General features: G+C 48.4%; 2 protein-coding genes across 4 annotated transcripts in view; both read left to right on the forward strand.

Moving 5' to 3' along the window:
- The first annotated feature begins 751 nt into the window (after nt 1-751).
- Nucleotides 752-17094, forward strand: GPR61 (G protein-coupled receptor 61). 3 transcript variants are annotated; one of them, XM_060401355.1, is made up of 6 exons: nt 752-1028; nt 3501-4012; nt 4112-4198; nt 13371-13488; nt 13712-15896; nt 16573-17094. In XM_060401355.1, exon 5 carries the CDS (start codon nt 14290-14292, stop codon nt 15643-15645), a length of 1356 nt encoding a protein of 451 aa, XP_060257338.1. In that variant the 5' UTR covers nt 752-1028; nt 3501-4012; nt 4112-4198; nt 13371-13488; nt 13712-14289; the 3' UTR covers nt 15646-15896; nt 16573-17094. The 3 variants fall into 3 exon arrangements, with proteins under 3 accessions (XP_060257338.1, XP_060257336.1, XP_014947646.1); XM_060401353.1 differs by lacking the exons at nt 752-1028; nt 3501-4012; nt 4112-4198 and adding an exon at nt 7682-8897; XM_015092160.4 differs by lacking the exons at nt 752-1028; nt 3501-4012; nt 4112-4198 and adding an exon at nt 10231-10313.
- Nucleotides 17095-19786: 2692 nt separating this feature from the next.
- GNAI3 (G protein subunit alpha i3) overlaps nt 19787-26503 on the forward strand; it is a 46786-nt gene continuing 40069 nt past the window's right edge. The window contains exon 1 of the mRNA XM_012106955.5: nt 19787-20011. Coding sequence (XP_011962345.3) covers nt 19894-20011 — 118 coding nt within the window. The 5' untranslated portion in view covers nt 19787-19893. The remainder of the gene's footprint in view (nt 20012-26503) is intronic.

Consider the following 26503-nt stretch of genomic DNA (forward strand, 5'->3'; position numbering starts at 1 on the left):
CTGTCTCTCCTGCCTCCAGGCTGGAAGGAGCTGAGCCTGGTGTGTGAATTTCAAGGAGCTCAGCACACAGGCAGGCCACTCCAGAGAGAAGAAGCCCGGCCCTGAGTGCAGAAGGAGGCAGCCACGAGGCGCTTCCCCCGCAGACAGACAGGGTATTGATCCTGCTCACACGCCCCCTCCCTCTCTCCACTTCATGGCGCAGCTAATGGCCTGGAAAAAACTGGCCAGCTGTTCCCCAGCTGTGACATAATGAGCTCAGGGACGATCAATGCCTGTTCCGGTCTCTAATTAGGCTGGGGAGCTGGCTGGGGTGAGACTGTGGCCTGTTTCCTGAGGCCACCACTTCCACTCTAGTCCCCAGCTGCTGTCTGCTGGCTGCCACCTGGGCCCGTGCATCTGTGTCCAGGAGGAGGTAGCAAGGCCTTTGAGCGGCCCCGGGGAGTCTTCTGATCCAGAGCTCCTTCTCCAGCAGCGAAGAAGGAACTCTGTAACCATGTTAGTGCAGGTGGATAAGCTGGTGGGGAGGACCCAAAGATCCACACCCACAGATTCCTGTCACATCCTCTCTCTGCCTGGGTCTGCCACCCTGTACAGTGGCTTTCAATCCCAATCCTCTAACTCTCTGCCCTGGACCCTTCCCAGCACTGGTCCCGAATGCCCAAGCCTGGGGCTGCAAGGAAGAGGCTGGTAGCAAGTCTGGCTCCTAGCCCAGCCTCCCTCTGCTATTTATACCTTCAGTCCAGGGAGGAATGGATCCAATTCTCAATGTACTCACTGCAGAGGAGGAAGTGAGGGAGGAGAGAGAGAGAAAGGAAAGGTGTACGCTGAGGCAAAGAAACAGAGACAGGGGAGCAGAGAGGCCCAGGGCAAAGAGGCTCTGAGACTTAGAGAGTTCTGAGAACAGGCTAGGGAGGGCAGAGGAGAGAGGTCGAAGGAGGGAAGCCAAATAAGAGACAAGACTGAGAAATGAGGCCAGCAGGGAAGAAAGAGAAGATGGGACGCAAGAAGCAGGACACACCCTGTACTGGGTAAGGTCAGGCCCCAGGTGTCGGATCAGATGGCCACCAGGGAAGCCGAGGTGCTGGGCAGAGTGTGTCCAGGGGCCTGGTGTGAAATGACTGGAGTCAGGAGACACTGTCTGGGGACAAAGAGGCACAGGGGACAGAGCTGGTCTGGAGGGATGCCAGACGGGCTGCCCACAGAGATGGGTCGGTCAGGCAGGGACCCTCCCCTAGAATCGAGGCTGTGAACTCTGCTTTCTGGGGATGAGGGTGTGGGCTGGAAGCAGGGCAGGGGTCAGAGCAATGTGGGGAGAAGCGGACAAGGCGACTGTCAGGGGATTTGGAGAGCAAAGGCCAAGGGAAGGGGTCTAGGCTTCCTGTAGCCTCCATTTTGGGTCTGTCGAATCTGGCCCTGTGGCTTTCTGGGTAGCCTGGGCCTGGGAGGGGACACTGCTCAGCCAGCGCCAGCCCTCCTACCATTCGCACCATCACACACAAATCAATCCAATGGAACCCTTTAGAGGAGTCTTCCTGGGGCCTGGCTGATGCCATTCATCCCCTCCTGGGTCCCTTCCCGGTCTTGGGACTGAATCTTTTTCTGGCTGTAATTCCCAGAGGAATGACCTGGTTGGTGGAGAGTAGAAGTGCCCACTGCTATTTCCTGCAACCACTCCCTTACCCCCAGGCCCTGATTCTCTCAAGCTGCCAGGGCCCTGGAGAAAGAAGCCACTTGACGACAGCAGCTAAGACTCAGACTAAGAATCTAGAGCTGCAAAGGACCTTAGAGAGCACCTACAGGTCTAGTCCAACCCTCGTTTGGAGCTGGGGCTCAGAGAAGTGGGGAGAGTAGCCCGAAGTTCACTGCTCACTCATGCGGGTGCAGCCTTTGGACTCTGAAACCAGTGCTCCTTCCAGGATGCTAGCCTGCTACCTCTTCCTATCCACCTCCTAGGAGTAGGAGAGATTTTTCTCTTGGGATCCTTGTCCCGCTTACCTGGCCCTCCATGCATATATTATGGGAGTCTAAAAGGTGAAAACTGGGGCCCACAAGACAGCGAGTCCCTCAGGAAGGATACAGCTGATGAGGGTTTGGAAGTGAGGCGCCTCTATCTGGAAACAGCAGTTGACTGTTTGCAGCTCTGTGATCAACACTACCCTCTTGTGGCTACTTACTGTCAGGGCAGCCTAGAGGCCCAGAAATGTCGCAAGCAGTTGGTGTCTTCCTTCAGGCCCTTACTTATTCAGGATCGATCCCGCGTTCCTGGGGCTGATTTAGACCCTCCGGAGCTACCCTTCCAGGCTAGGCCATCCGAGAGAACAAGCTTTCACACGTCATTCTCCAATAGGGTCCTCACGTGGGTGGGCCAGGGCTGACAATCCGTCCCTCGCCACCTTTCTCAGAGGGACTACGCACAGGCTGTCTCTCCATCCCTAAGGAGCTCTGGCTCTAGAAGTCTGGCCCTTCCTCGGACGTAAGGGTATGAGAGTTGAATGGGAATGGGGATCATGTTTTTAGTGGGTCAGAAATGGAGCGAGAGGACTTTGGAGGAAAGAAAAGTGGGAAAGAAGCCTAGAGCTCGTATCCCTGTGCCCAGCTATGCCCAGCTATGCCCAGTCTGGAGAAGGAAGGGTCAGGTTACCCTACCTCTCAGTTTGTCCCCAAGGGCTGAGTACACATCATTTAGGGGGCACTGTCCCAAAGATGGAGAGCAGGGATGCCCCCTACAGTCCGAGACCAGGCACTGCTGAGAGTACTCTGTGGAACCCAAGTTGGGAAACCCAGCTCAGTTCTTCGTTCTTAAGTCAGAGCCCAAGACCTGGCAGTGAGTGGGCAGCTGGGCAACCTGCCCTGGAATGAACAGCTGGGTGGTCCAGGATGCCCTGTCCCTGCAGATCAGGCTGGGCAGCATCTTATGACACGTAAATCTAGAAGGGAGAGTTTCCAGGCATTTGAGTTACCACTCAGCTCTTCACCTCCCCCACAGAATAGATATGCAGGTCACCTGTGAGAGCCCCACCTGGGAGGCAGGGGCATCATCTGGTCTCTCCATCACTTCATGGCTGATGGCCCCTTTCCTTTGAGCTCACGCTGTCATACGTTCACAGACACTGTCTCCATGATGACCTACGTGTTTTTTTGCACCTCTCTCTAGGCCGGAATGATAAGGAAAACTTCCAGCCTTGAGTTCAACCCCTCACTCTGGAACTTGTGGGTTCAGTAAATACTTATCAGCTGACTCACTGAAAGCCTGGAGGTGGGGCACATTTGTGGCCCTGTGCTTCCCTGCTCAAAACACTTTCCAGTGCTGCCTTTCCAGTCTGGCTTACCAGGCCTTCACAGCCTAGCCAGTCTACTTTTCTGTTCTCATTTCTTCTCTACACATGGACTATTTTCAAACCAGACAACTCTTCTTGCCTTGGTATTCCATAGCCCTGCCTGTCTGCATGTTTCCCAAGACCTGCTCCTTTCACCTGAACTACTCTCCTCTCCTCTTTCAGTTGTTGCTGTTGAGTCACTCAGTCATGTCTGGCTCTTTGCGACATCATGGACTGCAGCATGCCAGGCTTCCCTGTCCTTTACTGTCTGCTGGAGTTTGCTCAAACTCATGCCCATTGAGTCAAGGATGCCATTCAACCATCTCGTCCTCTGTCACCTCCTTCTCCTCCTGTCCTCAATTGTTCCCAGCATCAGGATCTTCTCCAATGAGTCGGCTCTTCACATCACGTAGCTAAAGTATTGGAGCTTCAGCATCAGTCCTCCCAATGAATACTGAAGGTTGATTTCCTTTAGGATTGACTGATTTGATCTCCTTGCTGTCCAAGGGACTCTCAAGAGTCTTCTCTCAGCACTGCAGTTCAACAGCATCAATTCTTCGATTTACTTGGAGTTTAAATCCTACTCCTCCTTTAAGACCCCTGCCACTTCCTTCAGGAAGCCTTCCCAGATTTCCTGAGTGAGTGGGTTCACTTTTTCCTTTGAACCTCCACAGCATTTTGATTTTCCTTTGAAGGTGATAACCTGCTTCATCTCCGTTCTGGATTGTATGCACCAAGAGGGCAATGTTTGTATTTGTTTCACCTTTGTACCCTCTCTCTTACCTCCTAAACAGAGCTTTGCATATAGAAGGTGATCAAGAAATATTTCATGAATTGAGTAACATGAAGCCTGTAGTTCTGGATGCTGGGAGTTGCAAGAGGTGAGAATGGGATTCTCCAAGGCTTTAGGTGATGATAGGGGTGTCATCAGAATGGGCAGGCAAGACATGTATAAGGAGCTGCGTGGGAAGTCTGGGCCTCCTTAGACCCTTGCTTGGGGAGGAGCACTTTCCTGAAGAGAACTGGCAGGTGGGAGGGCCTTGGAGATGTGGCAAGTCAAGGAAGGGAACCTGGTATTGGGGGAACTTTGGATTTGCCCTAGTGCCAAGTATGACAGACCCCCAACTGCCCTTAGTGACAGGCACAAAAAAAGGGGATAGGAATCCAGAGGCTTAGATTCTGGTCATTTCTCCTTTGCCCTCTAGCTCTGTACCCTTGCGCAAGTTACTTCGTGTCTCTGGGCCTATTCATCTGTAAAATTGCTATCTGACCTCCTATGAGGCTGTCTTCCCGGCCCAGGAATCACACTGGGGTCTCCTGCATTGCAGGTGGATTCTTTACCAACTGAGCTATCAGGGAAGCCCCCATGACCCTCAAGTGTGTGTTAGTCACTCAGTTGTGTCCGACTCTTTGTAACTGCGTGGGCTGTAGTCCACCAGGCTCCTCTGTCCATGGAATTTTCCAGGCAAGAAGCTGGAGTAGGTAGCCATTCCCTTCTCCAGGGGCTCTTCCTGACCCAGGGATTGAACCCAGTCTCCAGCATTGCAGGCAGATTCTTTACTGTCTGAGCCACCAGGGGCTTTCCAGGTGGCACTAGTGGTAAAGAACCTGCCTGCCAGTGAAGGAGACACAAGAGATGTGGATTTGACCCCTGGGTCAGGAAGAGCCCCCGGAGAAGGGCGTAGCAACCCTCTCCAGTATTCTTGCCTGGAAAATTCCATGGACAGAGGAGCCTGGCGGGCTATAGTTCACGGGGTCACAGAGAGTTGCACACAGCTGAGCATGCACCCATGATGACCCTCAAAGCTCTGCTATTTTGACTCCATAAGGCTCTGAAGTAGAAGGGTGATGATTACTGGGGATTTGTACATGACTCTCCTCAGGCCTGAGCATCAGGAATGACCCCATCTAGGTCCTGGACCAGAGAAGGTGACAAGGCCCAAAGCCATAAAGAAGGAGGCAGGTGGCCTGGGTCAGCTGTGGCTGGTCTCAGGATGTGGAAGTGAGTAGCAGAGAGAGACAGCATTCCCAACTCAAAGTAAAGTGTCCAGCTATCGCGCTCCAGGGAAGGGATTTCAGGGACCCCTACTTCTCTTCCCTGTCCTTTTCCTTGTCCCATCTCCAGACTCAGTAAATAGAGATCTGGGATTTCTAGCTGCTTAGCTGTGTGGCTCTGAGAAAGTCACTTAACCTCTCTGAGCCTCAGTTTCCACATGTGTAAATGGAGTTTTTGAAACTAACTCAAAAGATTGTTGTGACATTTCTCCTGTCAAAGTGCCTAGTTCTGGGGTGACCGCTAGATCTCCCTCCCTCCCAGAGTCTGGAAAAAGGTAACTGGCACAGATCAGCCCTCTGGCCACAGGGCAAATGATTAATGGTGCTTTGCAGGAACACTGGGATGTGGCGGGGCATGTGAGGGGGCAGGCTGGATGGGAAGAAGAGGCAGAGGGGTATCGCCCAACCAGCCCCTGATACTAGTGAGGAAGGGCCACTCTGCCTGGATACCTATTTACTGTGCAGTTAGCAAGGGTCCAGCAGCTCTCTGGGAATTTTTCTTTGGAGGTTCAGCATTGAGCCCCAGCTGATAGATGGGGGTTGGGTAGGCAGCAAGGGAAAGGTTCTTCGGTCTCATAGCAGGCCTGGCCTGCACAGGCACTGTGGGTGTTCCTGCCACTCTTGTGAGTCTGGTTCATCCAAGGCCCTCAGTTTCTAATCTGGTTGGGAAGGATTTATTTTTGGGTCCCTGTAACCTAGCAATGGGCTCACATGACCAGTGGCAGCTGCAGGCTGAATATACTGTCGGATCTTGGCTCCTGGCAGGGGGTGTAGGCCAGACTGTGGGGGAATAAAGGGAATGGAAAGGCTTTCACCTCTGCTTTCCTCCGACTCCCTCTTCAGGCCCTCAGCTTGGCCACAGATGGTGGGCAGGGGGCTGGCTGCCTGGGGAGCAGGTGCGGCTGGTGCTGGCACAGGGGGCTTTTGGACAGCCAGGAGCTGAGCTGCGGTGGAGAGGTCCCAGCTGTGAGCCTGCTCTCCACATGGGGAGGCTTGCACGTCCATGTGGGTGTGGTGGGGGCCGGGAGGGCGCCATGTCGGCATCCTGGGGGGCAACACCAGTCTTTGCTGTGGGATCTCGGGGACACCCCTTGTCGATGACGGAAGCCCAACATCCGGCTTCTTCCCTTTGTTCCCTGTTAAACTGTTTATATTCCTGGGAGAGAGAACACATTAAGCTGCTATCAGTGTGAATGGATTTATCAGCCTCTTTCCCGAGAGCAGGTTTTGACAGACCCAGAGAGAGGAGAGGAGGAGGGCAGTGGGTGCCACTAAGCAGGCGAAGGGCTATGGGGAGGGGGCTGTGGGAACACATGGAACATTCGAGAGACTTCTGAACACGTGGGTGGATGAATGAAAGATAAACTTGGTCCATTTCAAGGCCTCATCTTGCGGAGGCAGGAGAGAAGGGGAGGGGTGGACATAACCCCATCAAAGGGTGCTGGTGGGGAACTGCCCCGTGATTGAGTAGTTAGGACTCACCACTTTCACTGCTGGGGTCTGGATTCAATCCTGTTGGGGAATTGGGATCCCACAAGCCATGTGGCATGGCCAAAAATAAAAAAAGAGATGATGGTGGGTAAGGGTAAGGCAGGGCAAGGAGCAAGCCTGGGATGAAATCAGACCTCAGTACTAAATCAGACTTCAGTACCAAGGACCCTGCCGGGATCCTGGGAGGGACTTCAGGACCTGGAGACTTGGCCTGCTGGCCACCACCCCAGTTGTTTGACCAGCTAGGGTAACTGTACTAGCTCCCCCGAGCCTGAGGAGCAGGCTTATTCCTATTAGATAGGCTTCTCGGGGGGCAGTGGTGAAGAATCGGCCTGTCAAGCAGGAGACGTGGGTTCAGTTCCTGGCTTGGGAAGATCCCCGGAGAAAGAAATGGCAACCCACTCCAGTATTCCTGCCTGGGAAACACTATGGACAGAGGAGCCTGGCGGGTACAGTCCATTGGGTCCCAAAGAGGTGGACAGGACTTAGTGACTAAACAACAACAACAAATCCCGGTTGGGTAAGCAGGAAGTAAAGAATTTTATCCCAATTGGAGAAGGAAATGGCAATCCACTCCAGCACTCTTGCCTGGAAAATCCAATGGTCGGAGGAGCCTGATAGGCTACAGTCCATGGGGTCGCAAAGAGTCGGACACGACTGAGCGACTTCCCTTCACTTCATAGATAGAAATACTCAGGCACAGGCTAAGTTCCTGCTGTTGACCAACAGAGTAAAGCCCAGTTAGAACGAAGGACTTCTGACCAATCCAGTGCTCTTTCTTTCTTTTCTCCTGATCACACTGTGTGGCCTGTGGGATCTTAGTTCTCCAACCAAGGACTGAATCTGGATTCCAGCCATGAATGCTCCAGGGAAGACCCTCCTATGATCCCACTCTAAGTGTAGTCTCTGGTTCTTTGTGAATCCTTGGACGGGGGCCAGGTCAGTCTGAGCTAGGCCCCTGCAGGAATGATGTGGGCCCTGATCAGAGACAGGCTTTACCTGATCCCAGAGGGTCTGACTGATGCCAGGATGATCCTGCCAACATGAGAGCACAAGGTTTGATAAAAATCACTTTGCTGTCTTCGGGTTTAATTTGACATTTTAATTAGATTTCCCTATACTCAGGTATATCTAATTTTGTTTTAGGCTATTTCCTGGAAGGTGGTGGCCATTTCTATGGAATTGGCTTTAGGGCCTCAATGGCAGCTGACTCCAGTACTCTTGCCTGGAAAATCCCATGGACAGAGGAGCCTGGTGGGCTGCAGTCCATGGAGTCGCTAACAGTTGGACACGACTGAGCGACTTCACTTTGAATTTTCACTTTCCACTTTCATGCATTGGAGAAGGAGATGGCAACCCACTGCAGTGTTCTTGCCTGGAGAATCCCAGGGACGGGGGAGCCTGGTGGGCTGCCGTCCATGGGGTGGCGCAGAGTCGGACGCGACTGAAGTGACTTAGCATTAGCATCATCCGGTGTTCTTGCCTGGAGAGTCCCAGGGACGGGGGAGCCTGGTGGGCTGCCGTCCGTGGGGTCGCGCGCAGAGTCGGACGCGACTGAGCGACTTAGCAGCAGCAGCCGGAGTCTCGTGTCAGACCTCCAGAGAAGCCATGGGGGCAGGGGAAGGAGTGAGTGCCTTGGCTTCAGACGACGTGGGCTCAAATGCTGGCTCTGGTTCTCACTAGCTATGCGATCTGTGCAGTCCCTTCACCTCCGGTACCCATTTCCTCATCTGCGACGTAAGGTGAATGATGGCTGCCTCACAGAGCTGGTGTGGGGATTGAAGGCCTCGTATGTAAAGGGGCTGGCACTCACACGAGCTCAGGAGAGGGTGGATGGGAACAGTGGAGACCACAGTGTGGGTCTGGGCTGGTCGCCGGACTCTTTGTTGTCGACCCAGGGCCTGGGACAGCCACCTTGCCCTCTTCGTGTTCCCTGGGAAATTCATTGTTCTTATGACTGTTTGACTGGGGTCTGGTGAACAGTTCCAGAATTCCCTTTCTTCCTTTTTCGAGACAGAAGGAGTTCCTATACAGGTGAGTCTCAGGGAAGAGGGCTCTGGAGCAGATATCATGACTGAATTCCTTGTCTAGGCTCATGGCTCTGCCATACGTGACTCTGGGCAATCTCTTCACCTCTCTGGGCCCAGAAGCACAGACGCCTTGGCCTGTAGGACGTCTTGCAACTCTACAGTCTTAGGATCCTGTCCGTGGGTGTCAGCCCCAATCCTGAGGGAGCTGTTTTCTTCATAGTTTGTGGGAAGTCATGCCCCTTCATCTCACTTCCAAAGGCTCATCACCTGTTCTTTGCCCTTCTGCCAATGATGTTTCCCAGCTCTGTTCAGCCCCGCAGACCCAGAACAATCAGAGCCTCCCCAAGCACCTGCCTCCCACCCTGCCTTGAGGGAGCAGTGCTGTGTTGGTACCACAGGGTGGCTTATGAGGGTGTTCAATTCTCCCGTCTCCACAAGCTCTCGCAGCCCCATACCAGAAAAACATACTATCTAAGAAGACAAAGCACTTTTTGAGGGGCAAGTGCAGGATTAGGACAAGGCCCTTAGCTCTCCTCCAAACCTGTTCTCTCTATACAGGAAGCAGCGTTTGAAGGAGCCCAAGTTTGGGCCATGCTCTTGAGCCACAGCCCCTGTCAGACCTGACCCTGGGCCCTGTGTCTGCACTGGCTGGCCTACTACAGAAGTGCCTTGGTTCTGATGTCTCAGAACCAAGCGAAGGCACAGCTCTCAGAAGCCTCAGGGATCACCTGTCTTCTATTCCCTTTGAGGGCTTCCCTGGTGGCTCAGACGGTAAAGAAACTCCCGCAATGCAGGAGACCCAGGTTTGATCCCTGGGTGGGGAAGATCCTCTGGAGTAGGAAATGGCAAAACCTGCTCCAGTATTCTTGCCTGGAGAATTCCATGACAGAGGAGCCTGGCTGGCTACAGTCCATGGGTCACAAAAAGTCAGAGATGACTAACAGACACTTTCACTTTCATTCCCTTTGAACAAATAAGAAACCAAGGCCAGAAATGACAAGTGACTTGCCTAAGGTCACACAGTTAGGAACTGCCAGAGTCAGGCCTTAAACCTGGATCTTCTGACTCTGAGTGCTCTTTTTATGTCATCAGGTTAGCCAGGAGGGTCTCCCCAGCCTGCCATCACCTGGCCTCACCAGGCTTTTGAGCTACCACTCTAGCAGCCTGAGAGGAGTGGGAGGGGCTGGGCCCACTCCTGGGTACCTTGCCTGGGGGCCCTGGTCCCTGGCTCCTGGCTCCAGAAGTGGCTCCAAGGGTCTGGGTGGGAAGCAGGAGGCCATTAGGACCCAGAAGCTCTCAGAGCATCCTGCTCTGCCGGCTGCCTCTCACTGATCACTGCAGTGGTTCAGGCTTCAGCAGCCTTGGAGAAGCATCAGCTGAGAGGCGCTATCACATGGGAGCTGGGAGCTGCTCAGCAAAGGTAGGAGTTGCCGACTAGGCCAGAAATGGGGGCCAGACCCAGGCCTGGTGATGAGTGCTGAGATACCCCACAGAAGGGTATACAGCCCACCCTCCCTTATGGTAGGCAGTTCTGTCCAGGGATGGGCCCCCAGGTATCCTGAAGGAAATACTGGGGTGTGGGCATCTCTGAAGTCTAGAGATGGGGGTTGATCTACAGAAGGAGTATCCACATCCTGCAGACAGACAGGGTTCCCCATCTATCTTGCTCCATGTCATAGAAATGGGTCCCCTACATACTAGGAACAGGTCCTTTGGCATCCAGGCCGACAGGCAACTCTGTGTCCTAGGCATGGGCAACTCTGCCGGGGGGAGGTGCCATAGCCCCCTGGAAATCTCTCCTGGCTTGGGGGGGCATGCTCTTGTCTGAAGGAAGACCAGGCTCGGGTCCTCAGAATGGAAGCTCTGTAACTAAGAAACAGGTGCATGTGAATCCCAGCACCTCTGTGGCCTTGGGCTGGGCACTTATGTACATCCTGCCTCCTGAGACAAGGCTATTTGAAACTTGACCATACCCCTGCTAGAGGCCCAGACTTCAGCCTCTAGGATGGCAAAGCCTTCCAGGTATTGGGATGTCCTGGAGGTGAGGAAAGGGTTGCTAGAAGGGAGCAGGGAGAGGAGAAGAGCATCCGAAAAGCCACGATAATCAAGCGAGGAGTGGAGCGAGGCTCCCTGGGCTTCCACTGTGAAACTGTTACCCCATGTCCCTCCCAGCCTTTACCCTGGTCCATCCATGAGGAAGTGCTGGGGAGCGGGTATACTGGCTTTTCTTTGGAAGGTAAATGGGAATGCTGTTATTTAGGGAGCAGTGCGGAGATACTGGTAAGGCTCAGAGGGGCGGCGAAAAAGAGGAATGTTCAATGCCTTCTTGCCTAGGGCTCCATTATGGCTGCATAGCACCTCTCTACCTCCACGTGGAACACACATCCGCTTCCTGTGGTCTGGGACCCTGGGCAGGCCCTGCTGGCAGACTCTTGATGTCTGGGCCGATGTGGTGGGCCTTGACTCTTTTAGCTCCAGGGCCCCAAAGACATGTCTTCTGGGCCCCACCCCAGGTAGAAGGGATGGGGGAGTCATGGCATACGAAAAGGGCACGTTTGCCTCTCCTGGTGTTTCTTCCCACATTTGTTTCTGGAAGCTTGTCTTATGATAAGCGTCTCTACTCTGAGCCCTCTCTTTCACCTTCTCCACCGACTCCGAGTCTACGTGATAGGAGCTGTCTTTTTTCCCCTGGGAGAGGCACATCTCTAGGTAGGCAGTCCAAAGTTAGGGCTCTCTCAAGTCCAGGAGCCCGAGTTACTCATTCCAGAAGAGGCTCCTGGCTGGCACACAACTGATGGACTGAGTGTTCCTGGAGTATATCCTGTAGGAAAGGACTCAACTGATCAATCTGAGTTTGATTCAGGTCACTAAGTTGTATTGAGCACCTATTGCATGCATGGCGTGCTAAAAGTTAAATTAGTGCAAAGTTGATGGTAATGCCAAAAACCAAGGGTGATTGTAAGGCTGTAGCTATAGAGGGGCAAGGGACCTATCTGCCCCATGTGGGCCTCTTTACTTCAGTCAGAGAAATGATGGGGTTTTTAATTGAGCAGCCACCAGGCCCTCCATAGCCCAGGAACTCACTGAGCCATCCAATGTATCACATATGGAAACCCTGAAGTTTTTCCAGTCCAACTCTCCAGTTTAACACGAGGAGAGTGACCCAGGAAATTTCTGACTTGTCTGCAAAAAGCCCATCAGACTTGGCATTGCCACAGTTTGCCTTTAATTTTTATGCCTTAGTACACTATGCTTAGGGACTCTGGACTGCAAGAATGGCATACGGAAATCAAAAAAATTAAAATTTCAGCTGACTCTTGAACAATGTGACGGTTAGCAGTGCTGCCCCTTTGAGCAGTGAAAAATCCGGGTATAAACTATAGTCATCGGCCTTCCGTCTTGCAGTTCCACATCCCATACTGCTGATGGGATCCTGTAGTACTGTAGCGTTTACTACTGAAAAAAAAATCTGTGTGTAGACTCACTCCAGCAATTCAAACTCATGTTGTTCAAGGGTCAACTGTACGTTGGGCAACTTATTTCAATTCTGTGCGAACTCCCCATGGATAATGAGACACATAAAACAGATTTTATCAGAGAAATGAGAAACGCTGAACCCGGAGACTTCTCCTTTGCCAGTTTCTTCTGGTTTACCTCTCTGCCTTATGCTCACCCACATTTACTCCCCATACGTTTTACACAGACGCCTACTCCCCCTTCTTGTTCTAGGTCTATGGTAACAGCCCAGGAGCAGGAGGGCTTTGGCCAGAGGTCCCTCCATGGTCAGCTGCAATGACCCGAGATCCAGGGCCCTGGACAGTGGGAGTTTAGGAGCAGCTCCTCTCCCACCTCCGGGGGCACAGTGACCTTGGGAAGTTAATGAGTGGGTAGAGATGGGCACCTATCATATGCCTTATGCCCTTCTGGCTTTGGGAGCAATGGAGGCTGGATGAATTGACTTCCCAGGTTCTTGCCAGTGGGACGTGTTGTTTTCACTGGTCCTTCTAAACACTCCCAAAGGAGCAGCTCTTTGGCTCGGGGGTGGTGATGTTAGAGCAAACTCAAGTGCAGTCTTTCCTCTTTTCAGGTGATCTCTTCCCAGTGGTAGCCTCAGTTCAGTGGGAGACATTTTTTAATTTTTAATTAAGTAATTACTTTTAATTTTTGGCTGTATTGGGTCTTCGTTGCTGTGTGGGTTTTTCTCTAGTTGCAGCGAGCAGGGGCTACCCATCATTGTGGTGCACTGGCTTCTCACCGTGGGCAGTTTCTCGTGTTGTGGAGCATGGGCTGTAAGGCGTGCAGGCTTGCAGTTGTTGCTCTGCGGCACACAGGATCTTCCTGGTCCAGGCATGGAACCCGTGTCTCCTGCATTGGCAGGTGGAACTCTTTACCACTTAGCCACCAGAGAAGTCCGAGAGACATTTTTAGAGATGTTTCAAATTCATCAATTATTCACTGAATGTCTGTTGTGTTGCAGCCACTGTGGAGGGCACCTTCAGGCGAAGCATGGCACGGTGGGCTGGAGTACTAGCCCTGGAGCCAGGCCTCCTGGGTGTGTAACTGGACCTGGCCACTTACTAGCTATGTGACCTTCGGTAAGTTCCTTTATCTCTGGTAGGCCCCAGTTTTATCAATTGCAAAATACCTCATAGGGTTGCATAAGGATTAAAATGAGTTAATTATGTGGAGTGCTAGAACAGGGCCTGGCATGTAGAAAGCACCATATATACATTACCGCTTACTAGGATCTTATTAATAAATCCTGCAGCATCTTCCAAACACAGTTGTGAAGTAGGTATTATTCCTTTCATTTTACAGGTGGCTTTATGAGGAAACTGAAGCTGAGAAGAGCCACAGAGTTAGTAAGTCCCAGATCTGGGACTGGAAACCGGATCTCGTGCTTATTCTCTGCAACGACTCCTGCCATTCTGAGGAGACAAGAAATCAGGAAATTTACATAAGCAACCTTAAAACTGGGGCACAATCCCAGAGCTCAGCGGGACCCTGAGGAAGGGAGACAGAGGATTTAGACTCTGGACAACAGTCCTTGAAAGGGGAGAAGGGTGTGAAAAAGAGAGGAAAAGGAAGTGGAAAAGGAGCTGGAGACCACTCAGAAGATGGAGTGTTGAGTGGGTGAGGCTCCTGCATCGCTCCCTCTCTTGCCTCTTTGCAGTCACCAAGGTGGACCAGAGCTGCCTCCTGAGCCCTCAGTCACTGGCCTTGAAGGCTGGCAACAGGAGCCTGCTGAGAGGCTCCAGCAGGGGGCGCTCTCTCCCCAAGATCTGCACACACAAAATTGGGAAGCCTGGGCCTGGGCTTGCCATCCCAGGGGTACTGGACTAGGATGGGGGATGGGCCTGTGACAGGAGGTGCCCTGGGTGTCCTCTTTCGGCCCCATGGAGTCCTCACCCATCCCCCAGTCATCAGGGAACTCTTCCACTCTGGGGAGGGCCCCTCAAACCCCAGGTCCCTCTACTGCCAGTGGGGTCCCGGAGGCAGGGCTGCGGGACGTGGCTTCAGAATCCGTGGCCCTCTTCTTCATGCTCCTGCTGGACTTGACCGCTGTGGCTGGCAATGCGGCTGTGATGGCTGTTATTGCCAAGACACCTGCCCTTCGAAAATTTGTCTTTGTCTTCCACCTCTGCCTGGTGGACCTGCTGGCTGCCTTGACCCTCATGCCCCTTGCCATGCTCTCCAGCTCCGCCCTCTTTGACCATGACCTCTTCGGGGAGGTCGCCTGCCGCCTCTACTTGTTCCTGAGCATATGCTTTGTTAGCCTGGCCATTCTCTCAGTGTCGGCCATCAACGTGGAGCGCTACTATTACGTGGTCCACCCCATGCGTTATGAGGTGCGCATGACGCTGGGGCTGGTGGCCTCTGTTCTGGTGGGTGTGTGGGTGAAGGCCTTGGCCATGGCTTCCGTGCCAGTGTTGGGAAGGGTCTCGCGGGAGGAGGGAGCCCCCAGCGTCCCCTTAGGCTGCTCACTCCAATGGAGCCACAGTGCCTACTGCCAGCTTTTTGTGGTGGTCTTTGCTGTCCTTTACTTCCTGTTGCCCTTGCTCCTCATCCTAGCAGTCTACTGCAGCATGTTCCGAGTCGCCCGTGTGGCTGCCATGCAGCACGGGCCGCTGCCCACGTGGATGGAGACCCCCCGGCAACGCTCGGAGTCTCTCAGCAGCCGCTCCACAATGGTCAGCAGCTCGGGGGCCCCCCAGACCACGCCACGCCGGACGTTTGGGGGAGGGAAGGCAGCAGTGGTCCTCCTGGCTGTGGGGGGACAGTTCCTGCTCTGCTGGTTGCCCTACTTTTCTTTTCACCTCTACGTCGCCCTGAGTGCTCAGCCTGTTTCAACGGGGCAGGTGGAGAATGTGGTGACCTGGATTGGCTACTTCTGCTTCACTTCCAACCCTTTCTTCTATGGATGTCTTAACCGGCAGATCCGGGGGGAGCTCAGCAAGCAGTTTGTCTGCTTCTTCAAACAGGCTCCAGAGGAGGAGCTGAGGCTGCCAAGCCGGGAGGGCTCCATTGAGGAGAACTTCCTGCAGTTTCTTCAGAGCACTGGCTGTCCCACGGAGTCCTGGGCTTCCCGACCTGTACCCAGCCCCAAGCAGGAGCCACCTGCAGTTGACTTTCGAATCCCTGGCCAGATAGCTGAGGAGACCTCTGAGTTCTTGGAGCAACAACTTACCAGCGATATCATCATGTCGGACAGCTACCTCCGTCCCGCTCCCTCACCACGACTGGAGTCATGATGGGCTGGTGGACACTTGGAGGGTGATGGGGCTGAGGGCCAGTTATAACTGCAAGGAACTCCTTGTGGGATCACCTTTTCCTGGCTAGCTGGGGCTGGGGTCCCTGCACACAGCTTTTGCTTAATGTTTTCTGGGTCAGCAACAGAGCCAACTGGATGGATATGTGGCAAAAGCCTTGGACATGGCTATGATCCTTGACTACTGGGGGAGGGAACCTGGTGAGATGGTGACGAGAGTCAAGGGTCACGAAGGTGAGATGATGATGATGATGATGCTTTTCAACCAGTGAACTTTCCAAGCTTCAGAAAGCAGGGAAATTCTAAGGGCAGGAGCTGGAGGATATAGGGCAGCAGGCCAGGCATGGAGATTCTGAGGACTCTTTAGGATCTTTCATTTTTCAGTATAAGAGTCCATGGTAGAAACTGCACCCAGGCAAAGTAAGAAAATGACCCCTGACTTCTCATTTCCTTGCTAGGCTTAAGAAAAAGGACAAAATTGCAGCCAAGTGTTTCCATTTAACAGATTTTTTTTTTTCTAGTTTTAAACCTGAGGTCTCTTTGAAATGAGAGGACCAGCTTTACTCCTTTCTTGAGTTTGGTCAGAGAAAGGGGAAGTAGTAATCAGGGCCCATAGCGTAGAAGAGAGGAAAGCTGACTGCAGCTCTGTCTCCCACCTTTCAGGAACAGCTGTTCTGTTGCATTTCTTCTGTCTCTCTCTTAGACGTGAGAGATCAATTTTGCGACTTGATCTTAGCAGAGGAAAGATTAAAGCAGGATGGCTCTTCCTCTTTGTCTTTTAGGATGAACTGGAAGGATTGGGGGGTGGATTGCTGAAGGTGGGGGTTAGCATTTGAATTGCTAAGGTGGTTGGATACAGAGAGGCCCATAATAACCCTGACCAATAATACTGTAAATCTTTATTTTCCAGAACTGGCCTCCCTGATCTCTCTCCTCATGGCAGTGACCCATCGCCAGCCCCCTGGACAACCGGGTACAAGAGACTAAGGTTGGGAATGGGAAAGGTGGGGTTTCCATGGTTCATTAAATGCTTCCTTACTCCCATTCATCGCTCTCAAAATTAGCTTCAGTGACAAAGACTTAAATCTCTCTCCTATCTGCAGCCCTGGGTTGGACAGGGGGCACAGGAACTGGGCTCAGCTGTTCACTGATTGAGACTGTAGGAACTGTGTTAGGTGGTACTGATGGCAGTATATTCAAGGGAGGGGGAATAACTGCAAAACTGGACAGGACACCCATCTGGGACTACCTGTTCATCCATTTCCCTCATTTCAATCAGGTAACATTAAAGAGTCAAGGCAGGACCAGATGGTGATGTGATCTGTATTTGAACAAATTCCTGGTTTATTGAGCTTCAAGGGGGAAGTCGGGTTGGTGGGAGTAGGATAGCTTCCCCTTCGAACAGCTAATAAATAATTTTTATTATAAAAAAGTTATGCTGATATCAACATTGACTCCTTCAGTTCAACCCAGTGCATAATAGCTGAATACCCCACTCTCTGGGACTCACACAGATTTATAGTCACTGCCTTCAAGGAGTGCACAGTCTTAATTTGATCAGGTACCTTATTTTATATTTTGACAGAGCATTCACATATAGTAAAGCATTTTAGAATTTTAGAGAAATATATTGAAAAATATGTTCATGGTTCTAACTTGAGTTCAGCCCATTGCAGCAAGATGTCTACATGGAGGCTTCCTGCAGACTGGAAAGTGTGGGGGTTGCAGATGAAACCCTAGTTGAAGAAAATGATTTATTAAATGAAATAGGGCAGCTTTTTCTCTCCAGATCTAGGAAATTTTCCAGGTTTCTGTCTTCCTACTGCTAGACTTATTTTAGCACAAGGCCTATTGCACTGAGGAATTCCCTCAGATAATTTATACGTCGAAGAGAGTCCTTTGCGATTGAAGGCATGTTCTCCACCACTCTCTCCTCCCTTTTAAGATAAATTCATGAGGAATCGCATTTCTAGACAGGGGAAACCATCCAAACATCACTGATGAACTAGTAGCCTGAGCGTTGCCAGCAGGTGGCAGTGTGAGTCTAGTGGAAATAGGAAAGAGGCGTGTGGGTGGGGAGGGGGAGCATTGCCTGGCAGCCATTTTGTTAATTTATTTTGCCTTTTCCTTTGACTTTGCCCTCCAACTCTTCCTTCACCATACTTCAGAAGGAGAGAATCTTGAGTGCAAGGATATTGCTAATTTAGGCTGAAATTTCTTGACACTGTGACCTCACTGGCATTTATTACAGAATTTGACATATGCTGGTTTATTCGCATTTATTTTTCCTTGAGTTGATCATGAAGGAAATAAAATTTTCTCTTCTATTCTGCCGAGAACTTTCCCAACAATTTCTGTCATGACCACCTTCCAGGAGTATTCTAATCACCAGGATCACTTGGTAAAGTTCCATATGTAATTCTTAAACTTGTGAAAGCAGTTCCTAGGCAAAATTTGACTTATAAATCCACTGAAGAAATCAACAGGTTGAGAAAATTGTGCTCTCAAGTTATTTTTTCCCTCACCCCAGTGTTGTTGGAGTAACTCTCAATCCTAAATGAAAAGCTGTTGTCAGGACTTCCAGGTAACATCTTATAATGGCATGGTAGAAAAGGAGTGAATTTGGAGTCAGATCTACTTATTCACTGTGTGAACTTGGAAAGATGCTTAATTTCTCTAAGCCTATCTGTTTATCTGTAAAAATGTGGACAACAACCCACAATCACAGGGTTGTTGTGAATAAACGAGATGACACATCCAAGTACCTAGCCATACCTGGCAAATAGGTACTCCATAAATATTGTTTTTTCTTCCCTTCGTCTTGCCCTTTCTTCCCGTAAGTACTGATATTCTAACAGTCACTAGGAAGAGTAGGAGGCTTGGAACTTTGAAGAACTGGCATTGACAAATTAAGGTGCATGAAGCTATTTAATGTGGTTTTCAAGAAATCCCTCTAATGATCATCAGTCACCGTATATATCTTTCTGTTGGGATCTTATATTCTAAGGTCTAGGTTCGATTGGGGAAATAATATTTAATCATAGGGAAAGGTCTTGGAGGCTGCAAGAGTTCCCCTCTCTAGAATGTACGGTGAATGTTTTTGTGGGGCTCTTTGGAAGTAACGGTAACGTAGGGCTACTTTCACCACAGAATCCAGGATTATGAGTAAAAAGGGTATCAGTGTGGGGCTTTCATAGGGGATTTATCAACTTCCAGGTGATACTATAGCTGAGAAACAAATTTTACTATGACTTCTCTTTTCGTGTGTTACCACAACAGGAAATTTTAATAGAGATTCACAGGATGCACTGGTTTGTTTTAGGGTGTGGAACTTTGGTTGACTAATCTTGGTAGAAGTCCTAAGTCCTTAACGCACGACAATATGTCAGGGCTAAATCTGGCTTGTGTGGGGGAAAGGCAGCATGGAAATTTCATGGAAAAACCACATTCTTACCTTATGTAAGATCTGTTACCGATTTCAAGAGATCCTTTACCGACATAGTAGCTGGGCAACTCAAGCCCACTAGGTACCAGTAGGTGAGCCAGAGAGGGCAGAAAGGGACTGCAAAGTCCCAGGCATGGTGGGTCTTAACTTATTCCAGATGTGGAGCGTGACTGCGTCGAGGCCCCGACTGTAATTCGCATCCCATAGCTCTGGCTGGGACGACGCCAACAGACAAACTATCCTACACTTGGTCTCAGATCTCCACAGCCAGAATTAAACTGGTTTTCTGGCCAGTGGAAAAATTCCCAGCAGAAATTCCCGTGCGGATTGCGGGCTTTTACTTGGGAATTTCCATTCCCCACGCCAATCGGCCGTGCGACCTCGGGAGGGTGCCTTGAACCGGAGAAACCAGTCCCTGGTATCTCTATATTCATCCAAATAAGACAGCCAAAAAGGTGAAAGGGGATTAAAGTCGAGCGGCGCCCGGTAAGCTCGACAGGGCCGCCCCACACCTCGGAACCGACGCTCGGCGTCCTGGTCTCTCTCTCTCCCCGTACTTCCGCTTTTGGTTACGCCTCCTTTACCCCAGCTAAGGAGGTCGAAGAAGTAACGGCCGCGGGCGTTGCCGGAAGTGTCGTAAAACGCCGGATATCCGGTTTCTCTGGGCGCCCTGGGAGCTGACGGAGAGGGCCGCCGCCCAGCAGTAGACTGTGTCTCCGCCTGCCAAGCCGCAGTCTCCGCGGTTTTTGAGTGAGCCCCGGCCCGGTCCCTTCTTTCGCCGCCGCCATGGGGTGCACGTTGAGCGCCGAAGATAAGGCGGCGGTGGAGCGAAGCAAGATGATCGACCGCAACTTGCGGGAGGACGGGGAGAAAGCGGCCAAAGAAGTGAAGCTGTTGCTACTCGGTGAGGGGCTGGGAGCGGGGCTGGCGGGGTGGTTTAGAGGGCCCAGGCACTTGAGAGTCCTAATGGGGGGTCGGGCCGGGCGGGAGGAGAGGACCCCGAAGAATCTGGAGGGCGTGACGGACGTGGGGCGGGGTGTGGGGTTGTGGCTGGTGCCGGAGGGCATGATGAGGGGGTGGGGTTTTGGGGTTGTAGGAATTAGGCTGGAAAGAGGGTGTGCCACCATGCTGGGATTGTGTTTAGCGAAGGAGCTTCTAAATGTGGTCCAGTAGGACATTGAGACTGTATTAGGAATATGGGAAAAGCTCATAAAGGAAGAGCTGATGTTAGAGAAGGTTTTTCAAGGGAAGGGTTAGAGTGAGTTGGTGTTGAGAACGGGAGAGTGTGTTGGGCTTGTATAATGGATTGTGAGTTTGGAGCGTGGTGATACTTTATGACATTAGAGCTGGGGGGCGGGCCTTGAATAATTAATATAAATAGAGAGGGGGTCTTGAACAGAGTGGTCACGTAGGACCCTGTCATTTAAAGAGTGGACATTTTGAGCTCTCGCTGAGGTGGAGGAACCCTGGGTCATCCAGGAACATAAAGGTGTATGGTTGAAATAACTGAAAAGTTCTCAGGTGTAAAGGGAAAGAGTTTGAGTGTAGAGGCTGTGTGTATTTATCCACTATTTCCTATTATTTTTATTTTCTTAAGGTTTTTTTAATAACTCCTTCCACTGTTTTTATAAGAGCTGGTGTGAGCTGAGGATATTTAAAGACTGTCTTGTTTGAGGTTTGTGGCATAGGATGTGATGATGACAATAGATTACACAGTGAGAGTTGATGAATATTTGCTAGGGATGGTGTGCAGTGGGAATGCAGTTATTTTAGGATAAATTATGGAATTGGACTTACTGTAAAAGATGTGATTGTGACAGACTTCTGTTGAGCTGGGGTTTTTTGTTTGTTTCTTCAAACGAAAAATACTGGCTTCAGGAGTTACTGTTTATTTTACTTGACATTCGTTTTAAGTAGTTTTTATGTACAGTCAGATGCATTTTACTCAGCCTGGTTGGTTTTAGAATTTTTGAGAAATTGTTTTCTAGAAGCTCAATGAATCATATAAAATACCCTGATGTCAGCTTACCAATAAATCAGGCCACATTTTTTCTTCACTGTTAGTATTTTCTGGGGATCTGTTAGGGAAGAATAAATGGAAGTAATGGTTTCTGTAAGCGGTAGAACTTTGCTCTTTAAAACAGTTGATTTTGGGGAAAAAGAAGTTGCTTTAGGAGAAGTGCCAAATTTTTATGGTGTGAAGCTCCAGAGGACAGAACGCACCACCGTAACCCAGGGTTTATTCTGCATTCAGGGTGCTCGTGCTAGTCTTTTCATGGTAACGTGTTTGACAGTTTGTAGATTGCAGAAGCCTTGGTAACAGCTTTTTGAATAAAGGGAGGAAGTTATGCACTGGAGTTTGAGCCTTCAGTTTGAATACTTAATCTTACAGAATGTATGAAAAAAAAAAAATTGAAGTTCCAAACTGCTACTCTTCCATATAACGGGTATCATTTGTGAATGAGCATGGTCCCTGGTACGTAGTAGATGCTTAAATATAAACTGTTAACCAGCGTGTGTCAGCTACTGTTGGACATAGCTCCTTGGGACCTTTCAGGTGTTTGATATAAACTGTAGTACTCAAGGCATTAGCATTGTTCCTATCAATCAGTTGGTTATGAAAGTAAAGGTGTGTTTTTATCTTCTGTGGTTATTTTGGTTTACATTCATAATCAGAGATCCCCTCAGGATATTAGGCTGTTGTAATACAGGACTTTATAAATAGTGCATTTAATTAAAAACAAAATTAAACACATGATCACTTAGGAAATTTCAAAAGCAGTAGGTAAAAATCAAAGTACTACAACATTTGCTTTTCCTTTTTAATCAATTTCATTGTTTTAAGTAAGTTTTTTTAAATATTCTTGAGCAAGTTAAATGAACAGATTCAAGCAGGTTGCAGAGAGAGATGTATTTGCTTGAGTCATGACATAACCCATATATGAAATTAAAGTTATCTTCTTTGCTATTTCTATAAACAAAATGCACTCATCACAGTAAACAAATTGTTTTGCTGTTGAATACCTCCTTTGATATACATGCAAGTCATTTTTACTTTCTCTCTGTAAAACTATCAAACTTGGTCTAAGTTGCAGGCATTGTTATTATTTTAACAAAATGAATGTTACCAATTATAGTTACTATAGAAATTCAGGAGGAATGCAGTATTATAATTGTTTTGTTACTTTTTGTTTAAATTTCTTTTAGATGTATTATTGAGAAGCTCTTGATATACTAGTGTCTAATCATAATATTCTGTAAAGAAACAAAATTATGTTATATGGGGCTTCCTAAGCAGATGGTAGTGCATAGGAAGGCTTGCAGTGTGCTGTTTGCAAATGTTTTATGGTTTTGAAATTTTAAATCATTTTTATGATTTTAAATCATTTTGTAACTAACTTTTCAAATTTCACAGCAGTTAGAATGACATTTGAACATTTTTGGTGTGATTCCACCAGTACACTTTCTGAGTTTGACAATTGAAAATATTTGATTTGGAAGATTTATACCAATTAGTGTTTAATATCATCTATAACATTTTATACTTTATTTTTCATGTCATAATTTTATAATATAAAAAAAAAATGTATGTTATTTTCATCAGGTCCCTCCAGTTTATTTGGCAGTCTATACAAGTATTACAATTTTACGCGTGCAGCATGATGTGACCAAAGTTGGGGATCACTGGTATAATGGATATGAGCACTGCTTTTGGAGTCACATAAAACTGAATTCAATTCCCACCTCCATTTACTAGCTGTGAGACCCAGAGCATGTAACTTAACCCTAGGAGTCTTATTTTCACATATAAAATGGGGATGTGATACTTATTTCTAAAGCTCAAATGAGATAATATATGTAAACTGTTTAGCAAATAAATGCTAACTAAACGGTGACTTCTGTTACAACGATTGGCAAACGTCATTTTAGTTGCTTTTTTCAAGGGTGTTTCAGATAGATATTTGATTATTTTTCAAATATTAATGAACCCTTTTCAAAGACCTTCAAAGAATTTTAATACAACTCGTTTGTGGTAAAAGGAATTAAACATTATCTTTTAGTTTTGTGAGTTATTGAATGATCTACTCCTGTGCTATCTCCATCCATTTCTTGATAGTTCCCCTTAACAGACCTTGAGAAAGCATTGTTATACAAAATGAGGTTAGTGCTTTCTTCTTTAGGATTTTGCTGGTAGTGGCAGGGCAAAAATTAAGTTGCATGCAGAGTAGTAGTTAATTAGTTAGTAAAGTCGCTCAGTCGAGTCCGACTCTTTGCAACGCTGTGGACTGTAGCCCACCAGTCTCCTCCATCCGTGTGATTCTCCAGGCAAGAATACTGGATTGGAACTATCTAATTCACTTAAACCCTATATTTTATAATTTATTTACATTTAAGTATCTGCATGTTACTGACTGAATATGCTTGTTATTGAAAATCGGACTGTCCTTTGATAAATATGCTATTATTTTAAACTCTCATAAGAGGATATTCTTTATAATGTTTGCTATTTGTTTGGCATAAGATTCATAGCTTTGATTTCTTGTGATGATGCATCTCATGCCTGGGCAAAAGAAACTGGCATAAAAAATTGAAATTCACGTGCAAGAATAGGTTGGTTTGTTTCTTATAAGAATTTACTATTCTTTGTGTCTTTTATTTGCATTTCTACAGTCTGAAAGTGTGGTATCCTTTTCAGCAGTTAAAATATTGTGATCTTGCCTGAGTATGCTAATTCTGTTGTAAGTACAGGAATGACCATAGAGTTGGGTGCTTAGTACTTCTGGATTTGATGGGACCTTTAACTTTGTAATGGTTGCTGCAACTGTGTTTTGTTAAAAATAATTTTTAGCATATTAAACATATTTTAGTCTATTCAGTTAAGTTCAGTCACTCAGTCGTGTCCGACTCTTCGTGACCCCATGAACTGCAGCACACCAGGCCTCCCTGTCCATCATCAACTCCTGAAGTCCACCCAAACCCATGTCCATCGAGTCGGTGATGCCACCCAACATCTTATCCTCTGTCCCCACCTTCTCCTCCTGCCCTCAATCTTTCCCGGCATTAGGGTTTTTTCAAATGAGTCAGCTCTTCGAATCAGGTGGCCAAACTTTTGGAGTTTCAGCTTCACCATCAGTCCTTCCAATGAACACCCAGAACTGATCTCCTTTAGAATGGACTGGTTGGATCTCCTTGCAGTCCAAGGGACTCTCAAGAGTCTTTTCCAACACCACAGTTCAAAAGCATCAATTCTTCGATGCTCAGCCTTCTTCACAGTCCAACTGTCACATCCATACATGACCACTGGAAAAACCATAGCCTTGACTAGACAGACCTTTGTTGACAAAGTCTCTGTTTTTTAATACGCTATCTAGGTTGGTCATAACTTTTCTTCCAAGGAGTAAGCATCTTTTAATTTCATGGCTGCAGCCACCATCTGCAGTGATTTTGGAGCCCAGAAAAATAAAGTCTGACACTGTTCCACTGTTTCCCCATCTATTTGCCATGAAGTGATGGGACCAGATGCCATGATCTTAGTTTTCTGTATGTTGAGCTTTAAGCCAACTTTTTCACTCTCCTCTTTCACTTTCATCAAGAGGCTCTTTAGTTCTTCTTCACTTTCTGCCATAAGGATGGTGTCATCTGCATATCTGAGGTTATTGATATTTCTCCCGGCAATCTTGATTCCAGCTTGTGCTTCCTCCAGCCCAACGTTAGACTACTACTAAAAATCTTTTAGTTTGGGGGCAGATATCTCTGATAAAAATAGTTCCTTCTCTTACAGATGGTTGGTAAAACTGCAGACCTTGAGCTCTGCGCTCTTCACTCTGCCTCTCCCCCATGGTGTGCCGCTTCATGCTCTAGTTGCTTGGAAGGGAAAAGGGAGTGGATGAGTCCCTGCAGATACTTCCTCTTTTTCTTCCAACCCACTCTCTCCTTCCACAGGGTCTTTCACATCATGCCTTTAAAAAAAAAAACAAAAAACCTGGGATGTGTGTACTCCTCAGGGCTTCAGAAGATCCATAAACTTTATAAAATTGTTAGCAATATTTGTGGTTACATGGGGTTTTCTGGAGAGAAAAACCGTATTTTCATCAGGTTTTTCTGTGATACTGCCTAACCTGCTTAAAGTCTGTCGTCTTTGGACCAGGAAAATCAGTAGCTGGGCAAAAATAGGACATTCAAAATGCAAAGGAGAAACCTAGACACTGGAAAATCTTTTCCCTCTTTTCTCTAAAGGTTTTTTACTTGGAATTTTGAGAAAACCATTTACTGTGCTTGAGATGGCTTCTCTTTCTGCAGTTCCCCAGTGATTAATGAACTGCTCACTGCCACTTGCGTTGTCAATATATCCAGTACAGAACTTGCCTCCCCTCTTCACTTCTCTTCCCCAAATCCGCCTCCTGTGAACCTTTCTGTTCTGGGATTGTCATTCTCAAAATCACCTACCCTGAAAACTGAACTTTTTTTTAACTCCTTGCTTGCCCTTATTCATATAACCAGTCAGTTACCAAGTTCTGTGACTCAGTTGTAAACCAGATTTTTGTATTTCCTGGACCAGTAAAATTATTTTTTTTGTTATTAACTCCACTCATGTCTCCAACATTGTATTTTTCTTGTAAATATATTTTTTAACTCTCCCAAGCACCATCTATTATAATTACTATTTTAGTTTCCTTTCCTCCATGAAACCTTTTTGATGTTCTGAGTTGGATATGATGTATCCCTCTTTTTGAAACCTCATAGTACTTTTTATGCTATCATCTACCTTATGTTATGGTTATTTGTAAACTTAGCAGCTCCTAACTATGTATGGCCTTTGAAAGCTGAGTGAACTTGGTATTTTCATGTGTTTATATCTGCTGCAGCACCTAGTGTATCGCTAAGGTGTTTTGCCTGTAAGAAATAGAAACTCATTCATACTTGTTCCAGTCAAGGAGGTCTTCGTTGAAAAGACACAGTAGGCAACTTTATAGGCATCAGACATCCAAGGATAGATAAGAAATGAAATACAAGCAGGTCGAATGCATGTGGAATGTAATACATGTCCCCTCCCTCCATTTCTCCTAGAGACTGGTCACTTGCTCTGCTTTTGGTAAGTCACCTCTTCAGATCAGCTTTCTCTGCTCACTCAGGACCTCTTTGCTCCTACTTCCCTTCAGGTCTTCAATTTTGACTTACTGTGATACCTCTGGCTCACACACTGCCTAATCTGGTAGTTCAGGTACTTCATATCGTCTGACTCAGGTTCCCAGGATTCTCATTCTGGGTTCTTGGAAAAGAATATCAGATTGGCCCATCCCTGTCAGGTGCCTACCTATGGTGGGAATATGGCAGGGCTGTGGGGTATCATGAGTTTCATAAGGCTGACCCTTTCAGGGACTAGGTGGGCCAAGTT

The sequence above is a fragment of the Ovis aries genome, chromosome 1 (genome assembly GCF_016772045.2).
Source record: "Ovis aries strain OAR_USU_Benz2616 breed Rambouillet chromosome 1, ARS-UI_Ramb_v3.0, whole genome shotgun sequence".
Classification (NCBI taxonomy): domain Eukaryota; kingdom Metazoa; phylum Chordata; class Mammalia; order Artiodactyla; family Bovidae; genus Ovis; species Ovis aries.

What these genes read in the sequence shown, in the direction of transcription:
- GPR61 (XM_060401355.1), top strand. Translation starts at nt 14,290, where the DNA reads ATGGAGTCCTCACCCATCCCCCAGTCATCAGGGAACTCTTCCACTCTG.